This window comes from Erithacus rubecula (genome assembly GCF_903797595.1).
Source record: "Erithacus rubecula genome assembly, chromosome: 3".
NCBI lineage: Eukaryota > Metazoa > Chordata > Aves > Passeriformes > Muscicapidae > Erithacus > Erithacus rubecula.
The window spans coordinates 68,476,495-68,502,674 of NC_136689.1; the positions used below are offsets into that span (position 1 = coordinate 68,476,495).

The 26,180-nt window shown below is 35.0% G+C and overlaps 1 protein-coding gene across 5 annotated transcripts in view; it reads right to left on the bottom strand.

The window, feature by feature from the left end:
* Positions 1-26,180, bottom strand: part of RELCH (RAB11 binding and LisH domain, coiled-coil and HEAT repeat containing) — a 73,770-nt gene that overhangs the window by 31,090 nt on the left and 16,500 nt on the right. For 4 of the 5 annotated variants that reach the window (XM_079301625.1, XM_079301624.1, XM_079301623.1 and 1 more), the window contains exons 3-11: positions 18,537-18,608; positions 18,372-18,427; positions 18,146-18,259; positions 16,759-16,962; positions 16,578-16,669; positions 15,285-15,593; positions 10,878-10,953; positions 10,390-10,485; positions 1,738-1,850 (exon numbers count right to left, since the gene is read on the bottom strand). In XM_079301625.1, the coding sequence (XP_079157751.1) occupies positions 1,738-1,850; positions 10,390-10,485; positions 10,878-10,953; positions 15,285-15,593; positions 16,578-16,669; positions 16,759-16,962; positions 18,146-18,259; positions 18,372-18,427; positions 18,537-18,608 (1,132 nt within the window). Of the gene's footprint in view, positions 1-1,737; positions 1,851-4,326; positions 4,470-10,389; positions 10,486-10,877; positions 10,954-15,284; positions 15,594-16,577; positions 16,670-16,758; positions 16,963-18,145; positions 18,260-18,371; positions 18,428-18,536; positions 18,609-26,180 lie in introns of those variants that run through there. The other variant, XM_079301627.1, reaches the window with a different exon arrangement.

Below are 26,180 nucleotides of genomic sequence, written 5' to 3' on the forward strand. Positions count from 1 at the left end.
GAACATACTCGATCAAAAAAAGACTCATTCACTTTAAGAAGTTTTTAGAAGAAAGATCCTATCAAAAAGCTTGTTTTTTTTAAATCTCAGCATTCTTTAGGCCAATAATAAGAGCAAGCTCTTTTGTTTTGTGTTGTGTGTGTGTGTTTGGGTTTTTCACCTCTCTATCACATTCAGAGAACTATGCTTTGATCAAGGTAAAAAGTAGGGAGAAAAACAAAAAAAGGAGGTTATGTGAAAACATGTTTGTTCCTTTGCAGAAAAGAATTTTATAGGCATTTTTAAGTTATATGGTATGTTAATGAAAAAAGCCAGGAGGATAAAAGTGGGACCTTTAAAAGCCATTATTATTATTTCTATGTGTGCAAATCTATATTATGCATATGCATGCTTTGTCCTAGAGTTTATGGCAGACTATTTTTCCCAGGTTTTTCATGAAATAAAGTTATTTTTATATATAAATCTTGAATTCACAACAAAAATTGAACAAATTCAAGGCAGGTTGTTTTTTTTTTTTTTTCCCTTTCTTAACTGCTGGAAAAGATACACCTAATGCATCTCTAGGGGGATATGAAAAGTCTACTTGGTAGGCCACCAATCCTGTAACAAATTAATCACGAGACTCCAAGTGACATCTGACTTCCTTCCCCTTCAAGCAGTAATTACTTCAGCTTCTCAATCCACATGGGGCATTCAAAACATTTTAGAAGCAGATTTTGAATGACTCTGAAGTACAACCAGGACTGCATCTTTTTGTAACTTCAATCTTCAAGGTACCACTGCACTATAAGTTGTTTTTGTTTCTTTAAGCATTTTTTTTGTCTCCAAAGCCATGGCATTCAATTATACCTAATCTCTAAATTTTACCATGGGAACGGTTTAGAGAAATTCCTGAACACTTCAGTTTTGGAGAGTGTCCAAAAGAAAAGCTTTCCACCTATTGCATAAAGCCTATTTTGTCTGAAGAAAGCCTAGAGTAACAATAGATACAGATGCTTTCCAAAACATCTTTAATTAAAATAATGGAAGAGCTACAGATCAAACATGAAAAAGTAATTCCATAGTTAAGAGAAGGGAACATACCAGCTTGGGTACTGTCTTTCAACCTTAAGGGTATTCTCATCAAGAACAGCATAAATTCAGATTTCCTGAGCACTAGGGAAGAATTAATTTTATAGAACTAAAGATGTAATTTGTTTCAGATGCTTAACCAAAAAGAAACAAAAGTTCTTAACACTTGTCAGACCTAGATCACTGCTATATTCTTCTGAATTTTTATTGCTACCATAGTAATGAGCCATAACTAGGAAGAGCACTATTTTCCCCCAAAGAAATGTGGTGGTTATCTGAATAAACATGTAGAACACTAAGACAGATCTAAAAAAAAAAAAAAAAAAAAAAAGCTGTTTTGATTTCTACATCAACCAGTGCTAAGAATTGTGATGTTAAAGATCATTTTAACAGAACAGTTTAAGTCCATCTTTAAACAGAAAAAGGAACTGAAATGTTACACTGTAACTTACAAGCACATTCTTACATTTCAGTAACTAGGAACTACAGGTCATGGAAATGGAAAGTCCTGAACGTGGCATCAATTTGTCAAGAGTGCATAAGCAAAATACCAACTTAAATTAAGCTTGTTTAATACCACCCAATAATATCAAATGTCTATTAGTTCTGCTGTTTGGACAGAGAAAAAGTTCCTGCTTGTCTCATACCACACAAGGGCAAACACACCTTTGCTCATCATCTGGTCGCTTGATCAAATTGAACAGTATGTGCAGAAGCTGATCTCTCTCTTTGGGTTCAGGATGGAGGCAGGCTGTACACAGTATAAGTGGGATCAATTCCTAAAAAGTTGTGGGAAGGGGAAAACCAAACAAAGTAAAATTGCTTTGGGCATACATTGATTATTAGCAAAAGAAACTAAGAAGATAAATCTAACATCACATAACATCAAAACAGTTAAAAAAGATACTCTGGAGTTGTGATGTCTTATTAAGTGACCTGAGAAAAGTGAAGGTCTACAAAAGTTAGAATTAATTTCCTGCTAGGAAAAATCAGGGGAGAATCTGCACGTAAAATGAAAAGCGCTGCAAAAATTACAATTAACATATGCAGGTCACCTGTAACCAGAATTAGAGGACAATGATGGTTTCCATTGTTTTCACTACCTACTGAAGTTCCACAGACAACTATGGAATAAAACTCCTACAAAAAACTTGCCACAGAGTTAAAGATCAAAATTTCTAATTAAGCATCCACACAGTTTTGTGCACAAGTTTGAAAAACAAAAAAAAAAAATTGAGAAACACACATTGGTAAAGGTGACTGCAGACAGATTTTGTGTTGACTGACAATTATCAGATTTTTTTTTTTAAAGGTTCTATGATTTTTTTTTTCCATACAAAAGCAATCTCTGAAGCTGAGTTGTCTTTTTGGAGCAACTGAAATCCCTTAAAGGAACAAATTACAAAGAAAATACTGTGTAAAACACAGAGAGAAAATGTAAGGATCTTCATAGTGAAGACCTCTTCCTTTCTAAATATGCCTACAAAGCTCATGGTATTCATTCCCAGAAGAAACAAATGTTTCTAAAACATTGTCTGGAAGTCGCTTCCCTTGACCTTGTTGATGTGAGCTTTTACTCCAACCGAATTTGTAAGCCAGACAGTTTTTAGGTGATTTAGTATCTTTGGGACAGAAACATCATACTGGGAGGTCAGTAAAGAAAAATCTCAGTGTATGGAAAAAAACATGGGAGAGTAATCTGGAGATTACTTTGCACACCTGCAGCGTACTTTGGAGCTATTTTCAGCAGAAAGACTTTTTGTGAATTATTAAGTTGTGACAAATAAGCAGGTGAGAGTGGGAAACACATATAATGTTAGTAGGAGAGACTATACAAAAGCTGGAAAAATCTGTGGTTGTTTAGAATGACTTTGCAGGGAGGTGTAAAATTCTTCTTGCAGATATTTAAAGAAACCTAATCAGGATGTTCTTGTGGACCTGTGGAAACACCACTGACAAGATCCTCCCTGCTCAATCTGTATTTTTCTAAACAGCAGGAGCTATATTTATATTAAACACATGTTAGAGCAGTATCTAAGCTAGTCAACACCTGAAGAATTTTTTTGTTTTGCTTTGTTTTTTTTACATTTTACAAGAATTCTACTTGGTGTGCTATTTTCCATCTCCAAAGATGACCAAGACACAACCTAAACTGTATTTTAACATTCTGTGATTCTGGGAGATATATTGGCAATATTTAACTCAATTATGATACAGATTAGGGAATTTATGATAGAGGAGACAACATGGAAATATCCTACCTATCATCCATAAAAAAAATCTAAAAGGAGAGAAGGAGAAATGAAAAATAATTTCAACATTTCTATTTCTTAAATACTTTTAAGAGTAACAGGGGATTGTCTTTAAACAAGTGTAGCACTACACAAAATAACATGAACTGGAGACCTGCATTAAAGAAACTATAAATTAAATTGCATGAAGAACTAAATAACTTTCTTCAGTTGTGAGCTTCTTTCCCTCTCGAATCTGCATATTAGATCTTGTTTTTTGGTTTTTTTTTTGTTACTTTAGATTTTTGCCCATTTAAAGTGCTGAGAAGTCAGGGAATTTAACCTATTTAACCTTTTTTTTTCGTACTGCTTAGAATTTTCTCTCCTGCAAACACTGCTTTAATTCAAAAAGACTTGAAAGAATATTACTAAAGTAATGCCTGCCTCAATACCACTCTAAACACCATTACCTATGCATTAAACTAAAATATTTTTAATAGGAAATCTGATTGCAATTTGCAGATACAGGACAAAATTACTACCATAAAGAATAAAGTCAATTAAAAAACTTAAAGCTCAATAAATATGTGCTACTTCAGTGAAATTCACCTTTCTGAAATCTATCCTAAATTCACATTATTTAACTGCTCTTGCAAGTATTCTTAAATACTCCTATGAAAAGCTTTACAAAGAATATTCTCTATGAAATGGGAGATTTATGGGATTTTTTGTTTTATCTATTGAAACCAACACATTAATTTCACTTTCTTAGTCTGAGTACCTACTCAAAAATCTCAACTGCTTACTCAGAACTACTGCTAGATTTTAAAACAGTACTACAAGGTGGGGTTTTTTAAAGCTTTATAGGAAATTTAAGGAAGTTAACATTGTCTTTTTTCAGCTGAGTCTGCATGAAAGGAAAACACCTGAGATTATTCACCTGGAAACTACTGCCTTGTGTCTGAAAGGCTAATGAGTAACCTAAAAGAATTGACATGGGGCAGATACAAGGCTGTTTTTTTACCTTTCAGAAAGCTGGTTATTATAGCTGGTGGAATTAGCTGTATTTTCTTGTCCATTGGTCACATTCTCTCATGCATACTATGGGAGAAGAGAGTGTTCTCTGCATCGCTGCATCAGGGCTGCTACAGTTCCTTCTATTAAGGGGAGTGGAGAAACAGTGAGAAGTTTTGAACAGTGTTTCCTGTGCTCTCTATAGCCCTCAGGGTCAGGAAGGTAAAACTGGATGAAAAAGGGACTGTGGGACCAGAAGAACAAAACTGCTCTACAGAGGGACAGAACAGGTCAAGTGAAGTATCCCAAAGACTTGTAAGGGCCAGATTCTTCTAAAGACATTCAGGAGCACTAAGAACAAAAAACAACCAACAAGTTGGTTCCAGCTCATTTCTTCCTGCTGCTAAGGGTCATGCCTTTGATGTAGTTTTGTTTTACAAATCTCAGATTTTTCATTCTTGAAACCAGCAGAGAAGCTATAGAAAGTAGCAATTTTCCACTAAGACATGGTAAGATTAGTATTTGTTTAGATTCAAGAGAAAAGTTCACAAGATGGTTATGGAGACTCTATATAATTATTAATAATCAAGGAGTGGACTTCCAGTGCTATTTGAAACACTGCATTCCTTGGGAAGGAATACCACTTGTGCTGACAGTAATAAAGCAAGAACTTAAGTTTCAAAACAACCCAACAACTCTCCCTCTATTTAATTTGGGATCCTTCCTAAACATCCTGTTCATCCTCAAGTCCTTCTTTTATCTTTTGCCTCTGAGTTCAGAGCATGAGTTTTGATAGCTCGTGCCAGTGCTAGTCAAAGGAGTGACTAGTGACTCTCATGACCATAGCAAGAAGAGTGACTTCCAGAGGTTTGATACCGTTTTCCCATTAGATTCCAAGCAGTCTGACATTGTAACATTGTCCACACTTGCAGCTTGATGCAATAAAACATTATGTGTCATAGGTCCCACCTCTACTACTGAAAAGCCAAGCTCAAATCTGAGGCAGTTTAGTTTGTGAGCTACCCAAATGCAGAACAGAGAGAAAGAAGTTATTTTGGTTTTACTGTGAGGAAAGCTCATACAGGTGACTCACAGACAATGCTCTAAGGCTACCCAACATATTGCACAAGAAAACTCAAACAGCCCATCTTCCCTCTGCTCTACCTCTGTGTAACTCTCCATGTAGGTCTCTCCAGAGAAAAAAACTCACATTTTTCTCACTATAGTATCTCTGGACAACTTCTTTCTAACTTACAACAACTTGTTCCATTATCTTTGAAAGGGACTCATTATTTGAATTAAGTTATCAATAAAGGCAACATTTACATGGGCATAGGGAGTAGCTTTGTCTTCATTATGGTCAAAAGAACATGGCTTTTTAATAGTAGTTAGCACCACCTAAACTATATGCAAGACATTTCCTCCTACATAGTAAAAGTATTACAACAAAATATTAAACTTTGGGTTATTTTAAAGGGCATCATACAGTAAGCATCTTAGAAGGTAGCAAGGAATTTTCTGTCAGTGTTGTTTCCACCATTATAAAAATGTTTTGCTAAACATTCTAACAAGTCTTCTGTATTGTAGTTGCTCTCACTAATTACTATCTTCTTGTTGGAGTGTTCATAAGCAAAATAATTATCCCAAAAAATAAATTTAACTAGTGCTAAGTATCAAGACTGGTTACTTCAGTAGGTTCAAATAATATTTTTTATTACTCAAATATTAATGTATTGTAGGTGGCAGTATATAATCCAGGATGACATGATCAATTTTGTTAATGTGTGCCTTTTAAGCTTAATAGTCAATGCTTATAGTGTGAACCAATGCTTAGCCTCTGACAACAAGTAAATAAAATAATCTTATTGTTTGCAACTGAAACAGCTGCAGATACCAACTAACCAATGATAGGGACTTGGGCAAGAAAGTACTTGAAGTTCCAAATTCATCCTTTTAATTTTAAAATGAAAAAAAGAAAAATTTAATCATAGGATTAATGCATGACTCAAAACTTTGTGCTATTAATCATACTAATATTCTAAAACCACAGCTCTAATTACTTCTCATGGGGTGAGACTATTATTCCAGGATCCAAAATAATCCCCTCGGAGATCCCAAAGGGATGCTTTTACATAAGAATCAGTGTTAGGCTGGGGGTGTGAAAAAACTTTGTACTTATTTGTCTGTATCTGTTTATTTGAAAACACACTTTAAAAAGTTTGTGATACAACAAAAGCAGACAATTCAGTTCATAAATATCAAATTCAACTCCTTGAATCCATAAGCTATGGAAGCTTTATAGATAAAGTGTTGAAAGGCATCAGTTTCCAGACTAGAGATGAAAAGGTTAAATGAGACTGAGCTCTTTTACTCTAAGGAGACTGCACTAGGCCCCCATAATGAGGAGAAGGGAACTAAAAGACATAAAAAATGGTTATATCTCATGTTTCTGGAGCACCCTCACCCCCTGAACAAACAGCCCTGCAAACCAAAACCAATACAGCATGTGTACCAGAAAAGCACCAGCCAACAGGCTGTGGTCAACACTACCCCTTTTTTTTAGAAACATTATCTATAGAAGTCTACTTCAATCTAAGTTTTACAGAGTATGAAAGTATTGTAATTGTTCATTTAGATTTCTTTATTCTCCCCTACAATGTGAAATTAAAGCAGTCATCTAGAATATATTGACAGCTGACAATTTTCACACCAGCACCTCAGGTTTATGTACCTTTATTCATATCATATTCATATATTCATATTTCAGATTGAAATTTACTTGACTCAACCCCTGGAAACAGACAATTAAGTATACTGCCAAGATCTGACTCACTCTTCTTTTACATTTCTTTAGCTAAGGTAATATTTAATGGCTTATAAAGCATAAGACTGAGATGTGATGTGATTACTTTCAATCTACAGTAGAGATCTAGTAGAGTTGAGAATGGCATCAATTCAGAGCCTGAAGATTTAACATGATCTTGGCTTCAACTTTACAAACTAATAAAAGCAAAACTCTATTCCTAACATGTTAAACTCTCTATAAATAAGAGTTTCTCAGTATAACTATTAGTGGTGCATATACAGTAGACCACTAAATCATGATTTTGCTAAGTTTGCATAACACAAAAGAAAGTTAAAGACTAACACTGGAATAATGGTTGAGATCAAAGATGTAAATAATTAAATAAAAGTGTTGATTAAGAACAAGAGTAGTAAGATATTAAGCAAAAACTTTACTCTGGGCCAAACTCCACTGAAGGACTATATACTGCAGAGTATGGAAGTTGTAAATACAAACAAGGCTACTGTTGTTTCCTGACAAAAAAAACATTGACTTTCACATTTAAGAAAGCATGAAAAATGAGTATTGTACTGATCAGTTATTATAATTTTTTTTAAAAAGATTGCTTCTTTCTAATTACATTTTAGCTAAATGAATTTTTCTATGGTACATCTCTTAAGAAATAGAAGGTAGCTGATTTTACTTTTGTGATTTTTTGATAGTCAATGTATTTTAAGTGGTAAAATGACAATTGAGAATGCAGATTCTAATGCAGATCAACTTTTATCAATCCAAGCTGCTCTTCTGCAAGAAGTGTTATGACAGACTGCATCCCAAACAATGGCCATTTTTTTTTCTTTTGAGAATTGGTTTTTACCATTTTGTTACTAGTCATTTCACTTACTGTTACTTGGATTGCAACATCTCCTTTATTTGTGAGTGCATTCATATACAAATCTAAATATTGACATACATGTTTTTAGGGAGTTAAGATAACCTAGATGCTTGAGATGAAAACAAAATTAAATTGATATGTTGTTACATGACTTTTGATGTCTATGAATTGCTTTGAGGCAATTTTCCTGAATGATGCATTATTGATTTTACACAGTTGAGCTGCTTTTTTTGGAAAAAACTAAAATTGTCCCCTCAGCCACCCTACTCAATACTGTGTCTTCTTTGTTAGCTTCCATTGGAACTTAAACTACAGATACTGAAGAACACTTAAAGCTGCACCAATACACAAAAATAAATAATTTCAGAAATGTCAACTGTAATATTTGCCAGAACACTTAATACTGGATCAGGAAGGCTGCTGCTGACCTTAAAATGCTTAAAAGCACAGTAAAAATGGTTTCTGAATCTCTGCTGAAGGACAAAGACTACTGAGAGATTGTCAGCCTCTGCAGACTCAGTTTCTCAGAAATGAAGATTCATAGCATGTAATTTTCAGCTTAAGATTTTGCAATCAATTTCAACATGACAGATACTTAAAGAATGAAGACATTTCAGGAGTCATCAAAAAACCATATTTAACTCTCATCTTAACACATTGATAGTGTAAGATCTTAAATACTACCATTGTTGTTGCTGCAGAACAGACTGGTGATCACTTTGCATTGTGAACTGAACCTGTTACACATCCTTCTCCATTTAGTGATCTTTAGGTATCTTTTAACACCACTCCTCTGTGCAAAAATCCCATTATAAGGTTATTTTTCGACAAGACTCAAAGTTATACCTTGTTGAAGACAGCCTAGTTCTTAGGTTAGCTTTTCATAATTTGATTAAGATAAATACTAACAGATAGTCCATCCAACTTTTCCTTCAAGTTACATGACTACATCAGAAAGAACATTAAAATAGTTATAGCAAAAGGTGGCAGGTAACTAAAAGAAGGTATTTTTAAAGCAAATTTCAATTCTTGAAACATTAACCATCCCATGTAATCAAATTACTCAATTGTCATGTCTGGCTTTTTCAATTAAACTGAAACAGATAATTTAAGGCAAAATTACATGTAATAAAATGTAACTACCACTGTAAAACAACCTAAATAAGAGACTAAAAGGTCACAAAAATATTCAATACATTACAGAGATTATACTAAAAGCCGTGAAAAGAAGCCAAAATACCACATCCTGCCAAGCAGAAGGAAGGAAAGGAATAAATAAGAAATCAGAAATTAAGCACTGATCCAGGAACATTCAGAGAATTATTGTGAAAGACAGAAGCATTTCCAGAGCATCCAAGTAACACCCCCACCCCCTCAAAAATATAAAGCCCTTTATGAATTTTCAAAACACAGCACATATCTCAAGTTCACTGTATTAGCTGTTTATAATTACTTGTGTGATATAAAATTTAAGATTACAGGATCAGTGCAAATTTCTTGAGGAATTTTCAAAGCCTTAAAATGAATTTATGCAAAACACACAACTAAGTCTACCATACTGTAGGTCCCGTCAACAAGGCCTAAAACTTGCTTAATGAGATATGCTACTTGAAAACCTTTTTTCAGTGTCAACTATAAGGACACTGAATTTTTGTTAGGTATGTCTTCTGGTTTTGGGGTTTTTTTTTACATATTTGGTAATGTGAAATATGTACGCAAAGTAAAACAAAACCAGTCACATTTTTTCCTTCCTTTCATATGCTATATAACAGAAATGATTATGCAAACCGTCACATTCAGTTACATTCAAAATAAACATTGCATGTTGATAATTTTTAGTTATTTTCATTTTAAAGTTAAGGCAAACATGAGCAAGATTGTTCATTTCCTTACGAAGGGATATTTTTGATGAACCTTTACTAGGCTGATGCATGGAGCTTCCAAGAAAAGACATTAAAATAATTTGCTTGTTGGAAATTATTTTTGTTGAAGTACATAGTGCTGCAAAAGAACCTGAACATTATTTCTTATTAAAATTGATACACCAAATCAAACAATGTTTGAACTCATAGCCCCTGTTCTTTACAATGCACATTGATATGGTCTTCCCTAACAAAATCATTTGTGCTACCACAAACAGATGGACCTACAGTAACAGTCTTGCTGAATGCTAATGGGTGCCTTAAGCAGAGGAAGAAATACTAGATACCATGCAGGTTTACTGAACTCACCTGACAGAGGTGTAAAACCATTTTCTAGGAGCAGAGATGCATGCACAAAAGTAAGAACATGATTGCAAGTAATAGACTTTCATGACATTAGATACAACATCCTCAAAATGAACAACAGGGTATCATGATAAAAATAAACTGTAGAATTTCAGGGTTCCTCACCTCTCGCTTTGCAAGCAGCACATTGGGAACAATATGAGGCAAGCAGCGTCCCAACATTAACATGACACTTTTCTCACTGTCTGCAATCCGAGATACCTAGAAAACCAAGTTGCTTGGTTGCTTTTTTTAGAAGCACAGGAACAGAAAAAAACATTTGAAAGGAATAATAAAAACTGCAGCAGGCTGATCACTTACCAGAAAAGTATTTACTTTACTCCCACACATTAAGCAGGAAGTTTTTGATGTGTCAGTAATTTCAAAAGCATTAATCCACTTGTAGGGACTCAAAAGTTCCCAGTAATTACACCTCTATCACTATTTTTTTCATATTTGGCATAAAATCTGAAAGAATATTTTTATTTCTTAACTTTCATGCACATAGATTAATTTCTCCATCTGTGTCTTGGTTCAAAGCAATTATTGCTCGTTTAACTATTGCTGCCATGCAAAATGAAGGATCTTTTAGTTCATGTCAACTGGAAATATACCTCTGATCCCAAACGGCTGTCTGCTGACATCCGACAGAAAGACAGTAGTGCTTGATGAAAAGCTGGTGACAATTTCCTGAAATATCATCAAAAAGGGAGAGGGGGAAGAATGCATCAATCAGAAAAGTGATAAAGCAAGTTCCTTAACTCTGGCTTAATCAGGTAAAATGACACCTAGAAAGCACATCTAAGTGATTCATACAACAGAAGTTTTAAAATTATCTTTGACTTTTAGGGTGTTTAGGTGTAGCAAGAAAAAAACCTGAGTGTCCTAATTAAGAAGTTACTTCTAGTTCCAAAAAATACAACATCTTTCAAACTGCTGCACAGACAAAAATAGGACTAAAGCATGAAGAAAAGGAAGCTTAGGCAACAAAGAGGAAGCATACAATTAAGCAAACTGGGTGGGGCGGGCACAGAAATCACACAAAACAGTATTTTTGCCTAACGCTCTGATTCTGCAAATTGCATAAAACCATTTGAGCAGTCAGTCAAGTTATGAGCTTCAGGCTTAAACAGAGTTTGCTCAACTCCCACTTTGGTATTTAACTTTGGATTCAAATGCTGTCAGAACCTCAAAATCAATCTTAAACTGTCTAAACTGCATCTGCAAGCACAGCCTCATGGCCACATCCAGCACCACCAGGCTATGAGCTACTCAAAGCCTTAAGCATCCATATCAAACCCTGATAAAAGCTTCAAAACAGCCGTGTCTGAAGAGGGCAATGTAGCAGAAGTGTTCTCAGAAAACAATTACTGACCACTACATTAAACAGGTGAGCAGCAGCACCCTCTTTTTCCCAGTAATGACAACTTCCTTTGCCTTATCTGAGTGCTGTACTTAGATGCTGATCTAACACTGCCTCATCCACTACATTTAAAGAAGAAAAACAACATTTGTCTTCCAAAACACACACAGAAAGCATCTCACCCATTACCATCATCTGCTATTTGAGTCCTCTAATAGACACTGAGAGGAGGCAACTCATATTTCTCATGTGGAAACTGGCAATACCTTTGAACTCTCAAAAATACACACGAGCACACAAAATCCAACACACAATTATGTGCAGGGACATACATTTTATCTAATAGATTGAAATATAGTATTTCTTATAGTACATACACCATTACTCACCCTTTTCTAAGTGAAAAAGCCCATTAAGAATCAAAGCTGCTACTTATAATTACTTAAACTAGTTCAAGAGGATTTCAATAAATACACCAGTTTTCCTCTTTACACTATTTAAAAAGTTATGATACACAAGAAATTTTATTTATTACTTAAAATCAATTTTTTTTTCTTAACAGCATGGATTTTTAAAGTACATTCTAAATTTCAATGAAGGAAGCTTGTTTTAATTCTGTTTAGCTTGGTTTTGTACAAGGCTCACTTTAAAAAAGTTACTAAACTACTTAAATGGTAGCTAGTTGTAAATGATCTCTGTTTCACAATATGTTAGTCCTTATGCTGTAAAACTGACAGAATCTTGACTGACAGATCTACAGGCTCTACTCAAGACTGTAGAGCTTTTTTACACTGGGAGAACATGAGCAAGCAGTACAAAGTTGCAGCTTAACATTAACACAGGGGCAAGGCTTGGCCAGCCCTTTGCCCAGGCTGTCCTTCAGCTTGGCATTCATTCTACAGAAAATCAGATCTTTTCCCACCTGGAATCTTAATTAAAATTCTACATTAGGGCAAAGTTCCATTCCCACTTTGCAGAGAAGGAAAAGTAAGCATGACAATATGTCACTGAATTTCCCTTTGGGTTAAATAACAGCAAGCTCTGGGGGCAGCATGGATCCTGTTACAATTGCTGGCAATACTTGGGAGTCTAGAAAGCTTCTCCTTAATGAAGACTAACAAAATCCTTGATGGCTGTGCTGGACAAAACCAATCAAAGATCAAAGCTTCTTGCACACAGGTCAGTGGCAAGTCCCTTCAATGGCCAACAGGTGCCAGTAGTGAAGATGTCCAAATAAAAAAAAGTACAATGAATAAAAACACCAAGCACTACTACTGTATTCTGTATAACTCTAGGACTAAAGAGTCAATTCACTCAAAAAAGCCAGGACTGCTCTACACAACAACCACCTTGTATTTGGTGCAAATTACCACACACCTTAAATCAGTTGAATAAACACATGTGGTGCAGTCTATTTAAACCACAGCAAGTGCTTTGCACTGCAGTCTGTTAACTGAGGCATTTTTCCAATGATGGCCATGTCCTCATTTGCCAGCAGGCACTCACAGCTGCTCTGAATGCAGTCACACAAAGCAGGATCACTTCCTCTTCTCTCTTCCCATCTGGGCAAGATTTATGCCAAGAAAACACTCTATAGATACAGTAGTAACAATCTTGCCTTTCAGAATAGAGTCTTACTTTTTAACCCTTCTTAGTACATTCTGAATAAATTATAACAATTGTCTTCTACAAGTAACCCTGGATTGAAATCAATAAATATCCAGCATTTCCATTGTTCTGCGTCTCCTGCAGATCTCAAAACATTTCACAAATAATCTATTTTCTTAGTGAAAAAAAATTACTGCATTTTTACCAACCTAGGGCATAATCCTGGAAGAAAATTTAGTACTAGATACTGGTCTATAAAACCCTGTATCAAATATTCTTTCCTTTGACCCTTTGCTGACACATTAAGCCCAAAGCAGAGTACAAAAATAGCTGCATATTACACATGCATTACTTATATCTGCAGTGAACTGCATTTGAGGGGGCCTGTGAATTTAACTCAATTCACAGCTTCACTGAACTACTTTTCAAATAAATCTATGTGCAGTTATAGTTAAAATAGCTGTGAGCAACAGAACAAATATTGTTCTTCTCCACTGTACTGTCATAAATTCCACTGGAAATATACAGTTCATTCCTCACTCAGTGATTTAATCCTATTTTGCTATACACCCTCACTATACCGAACTGTCAATCTAATATTCATGCACTTAATGCCACCCAGCACTCACCATTAGTGTGAGCAAAAAGAAACTTGCAACCAGCCAATTAAAAAGTAGGTAGACAAGTATCACAACAGCTCTAAGTTTTGATTACAGCATAGTCTAGGTTTTCAGCTAGGATTTGAAAGAAACTTAAAAAGAAAAAAATCTGGAAAGCTTCAAATGAACCACCAACCATCTTCCAGAAAAATCTAAGCTGTTCTACTTCCCTGTTAAACACTAGTATAATCAAATAAGAGAGAAGAAATTTTTATGAGATTCCAAAGTATTATATTCAGAAGTCAGAAATCTTTCCTCCTGTCCAATTCTAAAAGCTATCACTGAAAAAGTAGCCCTGATCCTAGAAGTTAGTTCAAGAAGTACAGAAAATCCAGAAAAAGCAGGATTGTTAGGGTTTGCAAGAAAAGATAATTACTAGCAGGGTTAGCAACTCCTTTTTTTTTGGGTGTTCCTTTTCTCCCCCCTACTACAAGCAAGCTTGCATATATTTTTCCATCTGCACACAATGTCACTCAGATTTGTACTGGGTATTTTCAGATGGAAAGATAATTCCAGAAAGAAGTTACAGTATCAACACCAGCAAAAGCTCGCTAAGGGACAAAAGACAAAGCAGGATGGATTCCTGCTTCCCTAGGAACAGCAACAGTAAAATCATAAGGGGAGCTACTTGCATATCCTTGTCCACAGTGGTAACAACCCCAAGTTGTATGTACCCTCATTATGTATGTGGTCTGTGCTACTCCTGATGACCACAGTGGTTTATCTATCGATCACTTAATGAACAAGACACTTCTCTTCACTCTAAAAACACTTCTACAGGTTGAAAGGGCTTTCTTGAGAACACTTATAAGCACAAACTCAGTCTCCAAGTAATAACACAACACAAATACCCTATTTTAGTTAAAAGAATCATAGCTACCCAGTGGAGACTTGTTGCAAAATCAAAATACAAAAAAGCAGTATGCCATAAGACACCCTTCCAATAATTCCAAAATAAGTAAATGGAAAATAGTACTGCTCTCTAGGAGAGTTACACACATCTATGCAGAAACAGTAAAAAATTTTCCCAATGACTCTTCAAGCAGAAGAGAACTATGAAATTAAAAGAGAACAGAACTCTCTTGTCTTCCTATTCAGTGTTCTGATTTTACCTGTTTTTTGTTGCAACAAACAGGGCTGGTTTAAGAAACTAGTAGAAAGTGAAAAGAATTTCTGAAATGTAATACTAACACTGTAGGTCTATCATATATACTCATCCTAAAGAGATTAAGAAAAATAGAAAAATATCAGCACTGTACCCTAGAGGTAGTCTTGTATTTGCCCTCAAAACACAAGTTATCTACTCATTTGGCAGAATTTCCACTGTTAGAAAAATATCTACTCATTCTACAAGAATAATAATAGCATGCAGCTTACAACTTATCACTAACCTATTAGGTTTATCAAAGTGGACTGCAGCTTTAGATGATGGAGCACATGAGGACAGTTTCTCTGTCTCTTTAGTGGGTACAGAATTTAGCATATCATCTTTTGAAGTCCTTGAATCCACTTCAGCTGATAAAGCAAGGCTTGTTTCCTCGATGTTTCCATGTTTATTGTCATTCTCAGAGCTCTTGATATCCAAGTACCGTCCATTGTCCTCTGAGACTGGGAGAGGCACTTGTTTTAAAGAAGGATGGGGAGCTACACCATAAACTGATGACACAGCAAAGTTTTCATTCTTGAGAATGTCGATTTCACTGGAAAAGCAAAATATGAAATACTTTTTTAGCTCTTATTCAAATGCTGTTCAAACCACACTACTGTGGTATGAAATAAAGACAACATACTGAAGAGCTCAACATACTCAAGAGGTATACTTCAATTCATGTATGTTTAAGAAATCTTGTAACAGAAATAACTTTCATCACACAAGCTGTTCAAATAAGCTAGTTTCATTGAGGACTTTAGCAAATAATTAGTGCAGGAAAAATGTTGCACTCAGAGAGTGAATCAATGAAACCAGAGAGTAACAACAGTTTTAGCTCCTTCTGCCAAAATCTGAGCACCGAGACACAAATTGTCACAAGACAAAACTCTATCTAGGATGCAAACCAGAAAATACTACAGTGGTGAATCAATATGTACTATCCTATCTGGCTTTGAATTGGTAAGTATGCAAGTCAATAAAGCCACTTAAAATTTATGCACTTTCCCACACACTGCATTAGTACACCTTTTAAGGGGAATGGTATCTGATGGCTTAGAGAATTATATGTTTTGACCAAACTTTTAAATATCATTTTTTTTGCTTTTATTAAAGACACCGTCATGCCTACTAGTCCTGCTCTTCAGAAAGAAAAACTGTGTTGACATCAGATATTAAAACAAGCATCTTTCTGACAGTGTTTGCAAGCTGTACACACTGAGTGACATAAAGCTAATTGAAGGAAAAAACCTACGTAAAACAGATCAGAAGCAATTGCTTTAAAAGAAATAAAGAAGGTACATTGAAAGAACAAAATTGGTTACAAAATTAAATCACATAGGTAATAATAGGGAAATAGTGAATTTGAAGCCTCTTTTTCTAAATCAAATGCTACATATCGAAAAGGAAAGACTGCCCTTCCCTGTAGAATTCCCAGACAATTCCTGTATCTAAGTTAGTTTCAAATATGTGTTAGAAAAACATTGAAAAAGTATCCAACATTTATCAAGAGTCAAGTAGGTTGATTAGTACATACCTTTCAAGTCTTTGGATTTGTTCCATCAAAGACCATTTCTCATTGTTTAATACACTAATTTGATCTTCTAATTTTTGCACTATTAAACATTGCTAAACACAAGACAGAAACAGAAGAGTTCAGTATAATAAACTTAAGTAGCACATCAAACAGCTGTAACATTTCTTCTGTGCAGCCTTACTTCTATTGACTGTGGTGCTGTTTCAAACACAGGGACAGTCCCAAGTATAGGAGTATCAGCCTCTAACTCATCATCATCTACACCAACTGATGCATCCACCAGATCTCTTGCAGAAACATGATGGTTTCCAAAGTCACGGTAGAGTTGTAACAGGTCAGGAGGTTTCGGAATGTTCAATCCTACATCATCCCAAAGTTCAAAATCCTTCAAAAGAATAAAAGAAACTAAAGCATACAATATACTTCCTTTTATTTTCATTTCTCTTCCTCATTTGACCACAGGTGATGCAATAGTGAAATACTTACATTGAGACCACACTGTAGTAAATCAGCTAGAAGCTGAACTCAGCAAGAAACAACAGAGGAAAGATCCACTTTATGAACTGAAGAAGTTTCATTGTAAAGGCAGCTCTATGTAACATACTAGAGAGTACCTTCCAAACCACATAGGTTGCTTTTTTTTGGCTAAGACATGAACACTTTTTAGAATCAGAAATAACATTGCTCAAATTCTAGCAGAAGCCAATGCAGGCAATACAAGGCAGAAATACTGCTTTTTTTTCTATTTCATTCACTTGTGCAGGTGTAATACTGAGGCACAGTACCACAGTCACAGTATCAAAGAATCATTTAGGTTGGAAAAGACCTCTGAGATCATTGAATCCAACCTTTGACTGATCATCACCATGTAAGCAAGACCAGAGCACTAAGTGCCATGTCCAGTGACTCCACCACCTCTCCGGGCAGTCCATTCCACTTTTTAACATTTCCATTAAGAAATTCCTCCTGATGTCCAATATAACTCAAACAGCTCTGTAGAAGGCTTATAGTGAGGTGCAAATGACAGAAGGGCCTCCTGTCTCAAACTATCCCCTTATGTTCTTCCTTTTCTCATTTACATCTTATCATCCTATTAGTACAAGAATATTCCCTATCTGTATATACAAGCAAATTTATGCACTATTACACAGGAGTTGTGATGGTCTCTTTAAAGACATTAAATTTAAGTATTGGTTTAAACTTTTGCCTATTGTTCCCAGTCTTATTTTTCCACAGAAAGAGTTTAACTGAATGTGTGTCACACCAGAATACAAGGAAATATCTAACTCACAGTATTTCACTTCTTGTTTTGCTTCCTTTAAAGGATGCAAGCACTCTGTCCTCTTCTTACAAATTTTGGGAAACTACTGCTCAAACTGCTGTCTTTTCAAACCATGGGTTATATATGAAAATGCTAACCAACATATTTAACTTCTAGATTACTCATATATACGAAGCACACTGCATGCACAGTAAAAATAACTTAAGTTCACTTGAGTGTATGACAAGATCAGAATATGAAAGTGGGTGTTTAAAAAACCCCCAACAAACCCTCAAGCAAACTTTACCTGATCATGATTTTCATCTGAAAATGTTATTGATGTAAGCTTGTAACTATTCTTCAATAAATATTCATTAACTAGGAAGTTTAGAGCTCTTTTCTCAAGAGGTCTGATTGGCTCCTGGAAAAAAAAAAGAGAAAATACACTAGGTCTTTGGTTTATCTCCCTTCCAACTATGGAAGTATATTCATAATAAAATCCATGCAAAGTTCATTTATCAACAGCCACCTACCTGAATTTCAGGACTTGATTTATAATTTTTTCGTTCCTGCAAAGGAACTTCATTTTCTGGGGAGGAAAAAAGAAGTAACTAAATTTTACTCTCTCACAGAGGATGAGCTCAGCTACTTCTACATTGTTTAAAGTAGAGACTTAAGAAAAGGTTTATGTACAACACCTGCAGCCTGAGTCAGGTTGGCTCGAAGGGCCTGTATGGTCTCCTTGGCTTTCCGTAGTTCAAATTCCAGGACTGGACAGGGATTTGGATTAAACACACACAGGCATCCAACCAAGGCAAGGGAAACAAAAATAAAATATAAAAAGCAAGGATGGGTGTGAAAAAAAAGATACTGTTTGTATTAAACATAAAGCATGCAATCTTTATGGAACTTATGAACACATGCAGCAGAGTTGGTCTGAAAGCAAACTGGTGAACATTTTCCATAGTTTCACTGGCCTTAGGTTAGCTAAGTTAAAATTTCAAGCTGTCTGACAAGGACTCGCTGTAAGGTTTAGGGAAAAATATTTAGGGGCTGATGCTGTCAGATGTTTTGGTTTTTTGGGGGCAATAAAAACACAGATCTAAAAGAAGCAAGTATGTCGTGGCAGCAGAGGAAGCTGTCTCCATGTAGCAAACCTTAAACCATGAAGTGAATGTATAGTCCCATTGAAACCACAGACATTTTTTTGGAAACTAAATTCATACACCAAAATTCTAGTAGTTTAAATGGGAGATCTTGAAATGTACTTTATCTTACTAAAAATAATAATGTAATTTTAAATTTCTATTTTAAAATAGTGGAGTTTTAGAAATACCCTACAGTCAATTAGGATTTTGAATCCAGTTCACTGAATTCAAAAAAGAGAGATGAACAAGACCAAAAACACCCCAAAAATACTCTTTTGCAGTACTTATAAAAAAGCTTGCAAGAAAAAAAGTCTGCACCATTTTCTTGAAAGTTTACATCAATTTTCAAAGACCTAGAGTCAGCTTTAAATTAAAAATACTTAATTCTAGCTCTTCACTCTCTTACTTCACCTTACCAGTCCCTTAGTCACTGTCATTTCTTTCTCATGTTCCAGTGTTCCCTCCAAAAAGGGCCAGTGGTGATTTGTGTGCACTGGGATTTCATGTGTTTTGATGCTGTGGTCATATGTATATGGTGGCTTCAAATTTTAACCTCCTGGACCTTTGCAAAACATATTGCAAATGTTCTTTTAATAGCCATTTACAGGGAGAACACCTAAGGAAACCTATTTAAAAGATCACCAGATAAATACATGCATTTCACTAGTTCTCAGATTAATCTAATCACACTGAAATACAGCTACCAGAAGGAAAGTCTCTTAACTAAGAGATGAGCACAGAACACCTATCATGCTCAAGTGTTAGAGGACCTATTTAGAATAGTTTCATACTTTATTCCCATACAAAACAAAAAAAAAATGTTGTAGTTACTTTTAACAGGAAAATTTCAATGAGATCGTTAATCACAGCAGAAACACTGCACTGGCCCTTGAGGGTAAAAAATGTTATAGAAGGCTGCAAATAAAATTGGTTCCTCTTTTGAGCATCTGTTACTAAGACTCTTGCTAGTTAGCACTCATGGAAAAAAGATTCACTCAGTTTGCAGTTCTGCATAAAAACTGAAGGAGTTACTACAGTACACCACATTTGCTACATGAAAGTAACTTGTTTGATGCACAGAATTTTACTGCAGCAATACAAAAGCGCAACTGAGGATACAATGAATAAAATATGTAAAATCTCTCTAGTATTCAGCAATGCTGATCTGCAAATACTTCTGTGCAACAAAGTTAGAAAACACTCTGGTGGTAAAGTAAGTACCTAATTTTAGCACTTCCTTGCATTTGAGTTAGTTATTCACAGTAGTAAGATTCTAATTTGTAACTTTTTGAAAATTTTAAAGAACTCAAATTAAGTAATTTTTCTTATGGAAATGACTATGTGTTAACATTTTACTCTTGTAAAATATTTTCAATGACCAGAACAGTTGCAGATCAGGAGTGCCCTACACTAGAATGATAAAAATAATAAAAGAAGTCAGAAAAACAATGCAAACTATAAAAAATCAGGAATTCAATTAAGGTAAATAGGAATAAGACATGTCTGAAGGCATAGAAAGCCAAATAACTCATGTCAGACAAACCCATGTCAGACGGCAAGAATTGAATTTTAGTGAACTGTGATGCTGCTGAAAATTCTTAGAAGTCATTAGGACTTTACCCATTCAACCTTAAAAATAGATTACTCTGCTGCATGTTTCTGTTAGATAGTAGAAGATTCTAAACATAGTATATTTGATAAGCTGTCACTCGGTAGCATGTCACAACAGCCACATAATTCTCCCACAACACTGCATTGTTACAGTTGTACCTCATCAAACCTTACTAATGGCACCATGGTAATTGCCATCATACAAACCTTGATGCTTTCAAGAGTCACAAATGTAGCTTTTATTTGAAGAACTTTGTAGGTGTTGATGCAATCATACATGTAAATAGCTATAACATTAACTTCAGTCAAATGTTAAACTGTGATTAAAAGCTCTGTTATCCTGAAACATGATCTCCTGCCAAAACATATAATGATTAATTCAACATGTCTGCCAATGAAATCAACACCAGTAATTCCCATTTATTGATTCTATAACAATCTCTTAAATAACAAGGCAAACCTTTAACCCCTTTATTTGTAAATGGTTCATCACCATTATGAACTATTGACTTTTAATATAAATGACCTGATGCCTCTTCCCCTTCTCCTGTTACAAAGCTGAAGCTACGCCTTCAGAAGCACTGACAAAGCCAAGCTAAAGTTTAACTTCATGCTTGACTGGGCTGATAACATGTAGAACTCCCAGTACTTGGTGAAGAGCTGACACTCCGTAAGAATAATGCACAAAAGTTTTGTTGCAGACAGCCTAAGAAAGGAAAGAATCAGATACTCCTTTACAACAGGAAAACAAATTTAGAGCCTTGAGGTTAGGTAATCTTCCTACAAGGAAGATTTCAGAACAATTTAGTTTGCCTTAGAGGAGAAAACTATTCAAACTTCAATGGCTCTTCTACTGTTTCTTAACTAAAAATTTCTAATCACTATGGCTACCATCCTGAAAAAAGTTACAAAGCATGACTTAAAATGGGTGAATCTTTCAAGTAAGCAATGATGCATTGGACCAAGGTTCTCAGATCAGCCTTTTTAAAATATTTCAGTTTTCATGCAGCTAATCTAATACACCTGAAAAAAGAAGTGCATATCAGGAATGAGTAGCTTGTCTGCTGAGATCTGAAATTTCAAAATTAAGCTTTCTCAAGGGTCTTTATTCTATTGACTCACATTTGTTAATGACTTCATAAGTTATTGAATCACAGATGGAGAAGTTACTTACAAAGAACCACCTGCAATTTGGGATTGAACTAGTTGAGATCTATATGAACAGCAGTCCTGTTGAGCCAAGGCCAAAACAGTTGAGGAAATAAACGGTGCTCCTAAAATCATCCAGCACTTGTGCTGTCTAAGTATTATATAATACTATATGTTGCATAGTATTTCCAATTACATTAGAATTTTATATTTTATATTTAGAGTACCTTGTCAGAATTTTGCACAGTTCTCCTCTGAGGTATCAAGGGACCCTGGGCTTACCCAGCTTTCCTCACTTTCATACTATTACAAGTTGTTCCTTAAATGCCATTTTGAGTCCTTCCTCCTTGCCAAATAACTGTAGAACTCCAGATGTCCTAAATCATGCCCTCTAAAACACATATGACATCCCATTACATTTGATGAATCTGTACATAGATTTTGAATCAATTAGAAGAAATTAAAATTTTCTGACAACATCTAGCAATGAAGCCACTGTCCCAAACATACTCCAGGACCTGAGGTTTCCCAACTCCCACTTTCCTGATGGAAGTATTAAGAAAAAAAGTGGCCTTGACATGTGAAACACTTCAGCATGTAAATAGCCTTGAGTCAGAAAGCCATACTTCAGCACAAGGGATGATTACCAAAATTAAGACCAGGAGGAGGGTTCATGAGCAAGTAACAGAAACTTTCCTCTTTAATAGTGGGAAGCCAACACTTGACTCAGCAGCCTCATTAAGGCTTTGAAGTTAATGAGGCAGGACCACCTACAGAGAAGACCTGAACAACAGCAGACTTGTCTTCAAGTTCAACCCCTAGAGACCTTCAACCTGGAAGAAAATTTAAGAGGCTTACATCTCCTTCACAGGGCTTAAGAGAGGCAATGGGAAGACAAAATCAGATCTGCTTTCAGGATGAACAAAGTGCACACATAATGTTAGCAAGTAATTGTTGTACTATAGATGCCTTTTGTGTTCTAGTTTTTAGTTTTGTTTATTTTTAAAGATTTTTTAAAGATTTTTTAAAGATTTTTTAAAGATTTTTTAAAGATTTTTTAAAGATTTTTTAAAGATTTTCCTCTGATTTTGGTGTGCACAATTTAATAGTGCTTATTAAAAACACAAAAAGGGCTCTGTAAAAAGCAGAAACTGTGAATCTAAGTCTAGATAAAAAAAACTCTCAAAAATAAACAAGTGTTTTTTAACATATCTCCTCCTTTCAAATCTTATTCTGCTAATCAGAGACTCATAGCCCAGCTAGAAGTCAATGCAAATACAGGGAAAATCTGAGAACACATATGATTGAAATTGAGTTTGATTATAAGAATTGATTTCATCATCATTGAAAACACAGCATGTGTTTTTAAAATTATCAGATTCTCAGAGCACTTGATGCCAAAGGCAGGTTAGCAATAATAAACATGTTGAATTATACAAAGTAGAGGGTTTAGACCATGGCAAATTTAAGATGTGGCAGAAGATTCAGTCTAAGTTCCTTAGACTGAATGTCAGGTGACCAATTTAAAGCATATCCTGTGGGTATTCAAGTTATGCATACCCTTATTACACAGGAAGGGAGCAGGTTTTCCATTCTCTAGCTACTTTAGGGAAATTATGAGTATTTGAAGGAGGTCTATTACTCCTAACAAACCCTTCAATACTGAGTTTATCTTAGCAGCAATTATTCTAAGCGCTTAATACATGACTCTGGATTCAAAACTTACCAGTCTCAGAGAACAAGTTGTTTCCATCTAGCGAATTGCAAGCTGTAAGGATGCATTTTGGTTTTTCCCATCTCTTAGTGGATTACAAATGTATTATCCAAATTGTTACATACCTCTCATTTTCATTAAGATCAGGTAGATAAAGAAGAAAATTTATGTTTTTTAAGTTGCAGTTAGTTTTGTCGTACTTATCCACATCCTGACTGGCTTCTGTGACTTGCATCTTTTCAGCCAAGCTGATGATAATATTAGAGAAGTAGAAGACTCCCTTATCTTCCTCCTATCAGATTTCCCAAGCAAAAAGCTCACAGCAGCTCTTCAAAACATATCTGCTCCTAGGCCAAATTTTGATTCTAATGCCAGATGGAATGAAGTGGGCTAATAGTTTTAAAATATTGAAATAAATTTCAAACAAAAGTTGATACAATTATTTTCAGGAATTTTTTGACTGTCAAAACAAAAAAAAATATGCTTACCACTACTCAAAATGGGCAAATGGATTATGGTGGCTTGGGATGGTTATATATGCACACATTTTTTTGATTTGGGGTTCTCTGACATTGCCAAGATAGAGAGGTATTTGTAAAGTGGGTATGTTATAACCTGAGTTTTAAAGTCCTTCTGACTTGGAACCAGGTTACCAGTTTCATTTAGTGATTAATGTGCATTTATTTCCTATCTTTCATTCGATATGATAAGGAACTGATATGGAAATCATGGGTTCTGTTCAAACAGTAAAAAACAAAGATAGCAGCATGAGAAAGGCATTTAGAAAGAGAAACTGTTAAAACCTCATCTTCAAAACTATCAAAAGAAAAATATGACTATTAGATCATGGTCTCAAGTTTTCAGAACAGATTACAATTTTAATCTCCTAAGCATCAAAGCTCTTAACTGAAAAGAAAGAATATTAGAAGAAATAAGCAAGATGGAATTCCAGTTAGGTTTCAAAGTGCAGCTAAGAACAACTTCAAAAGCAGAAACTACAAGCCAGAATTTATTTAAAAAAGGAACTGGATTTGAAACCTCTGTTGACATTATTTTTTACTGTGCAAAACAAACACTTATCAGTTTTTGAACCTGCTCAGGAAGATGGCTTTAAACAGGATTGAGGCAAAATATTTTAAGCAATTATGCCTGAACCAGAATTTTAAGTAGAAACAAAATATTTTTCAAAACTTCCAGTCTTTAAACAGAAATAATATTCACTTGTTCAAGTTCTTATGCTACTTTTTAAGAACTCTTTGAAAAACATCTCTAAAGGACCACAGAACTGTAAATATCCTGACATACAATTTCCTCATCAATTACATATGACAACAGACAATCACTACATAGTAATTCTCAAAAACATTGATCAATTTTACTATTTAGTTTAACCTAATACTTAATTTTAGGCTATATGAATTTCATACTTGAAGAAATCAGTATTTTTTACTAATGTTTTGTCAGAAGATTATTGGTTCTACTGGATGTCAATTCTGACTGGTCTATATTTTCTATAAGCATCTCCAACCCAATTCTAAAGACAGCTCCCAGCAAAAATCAAACTAGCTCTCTCAGTAACACTATTGTGAAGAAATACTGATGAGAAGCAGGAAAAACCAACTAAGATAATGAAAATAAATAAAATAATGGGATTTTGCTTGTTTCTTCCTCGCATTCCAGGACACAATTCACAAATGCTTGGGCTCCATAAACACAATTTTTTTAGAAGATTAGTTTTCCATTTACAACTACTGCCTCCTTGAAAAGGACTGAAAAAGAGATAGTAATACGAATCCAGAAGTTTCCATATAAATTGAAGAACAGTGAGTTCCTAAAGTTCTAGACCACAACACCAAAATACCTGGATTTGCTTTGTGTTTGTGAATTTAATCCAGTCCTTTAACTCAGTAACACTGGCTGGGTAAGAAAAGTGAGATTTTCCCCACCATTTCAGACTGACCCAGAGATGAAATTTCAGAATGAAGATCCTCTACAGAACTATGTTTCATCAACTTTTTCATTTCTAGGTGGTTCCAAGTAGAGACAATAGGGTGGGAGAGAGACATGGCAGCTTGCATCACCTCAGGTTTCATAAAGCTTAATCATGTGAGCAGAAGTCACAGCATGGACAACTTCCATCAGCTCAGGATATCAAACAGTACTAACTGACAAGAAGTAAACAGAGCTCTGTAGCCATTTCTAGGGAGCTTTTATGGGTTTCTCTGTGGAAGCTGTGAATAATTTATAACTTGGAAAAAAAACTGGACAGAGAAACATGGCTCACATGCAAAAGTTACTAAAACTATTTAAAATATAAGAGAAGGTTCTGCCTTTGGTGATGTAATAGATCCTGAAATTAAAAGTGCCAAAGGCTCAGAACCAAAGGCAATAAAAGACACTTATTTTAACCAATCTTACACAGTCAAAGAATCAAATAGAAGAGAAAAGCACTACAATTAAGATTTGTAGCAAAGATTTATGGAATTGAATAAATCCCAAATTTGCTCTGGGTTTGGAAATGCTTATTTGATCTTGAGGAGAGCTATACTTAAGAGATGACTTGCAACAGATCTTTACATCAGAAAGCTCTCACCCATGTTGTAGTCACAGACCACTATGTAGAGTAATTCAGTGTATGTTTCAGCTTAGCAGCAGCAGTCAGTAGGCAATATCAGGATACAGTTCTACTGTCAAAGGCTGGGCACAATTTTCAAGTATAC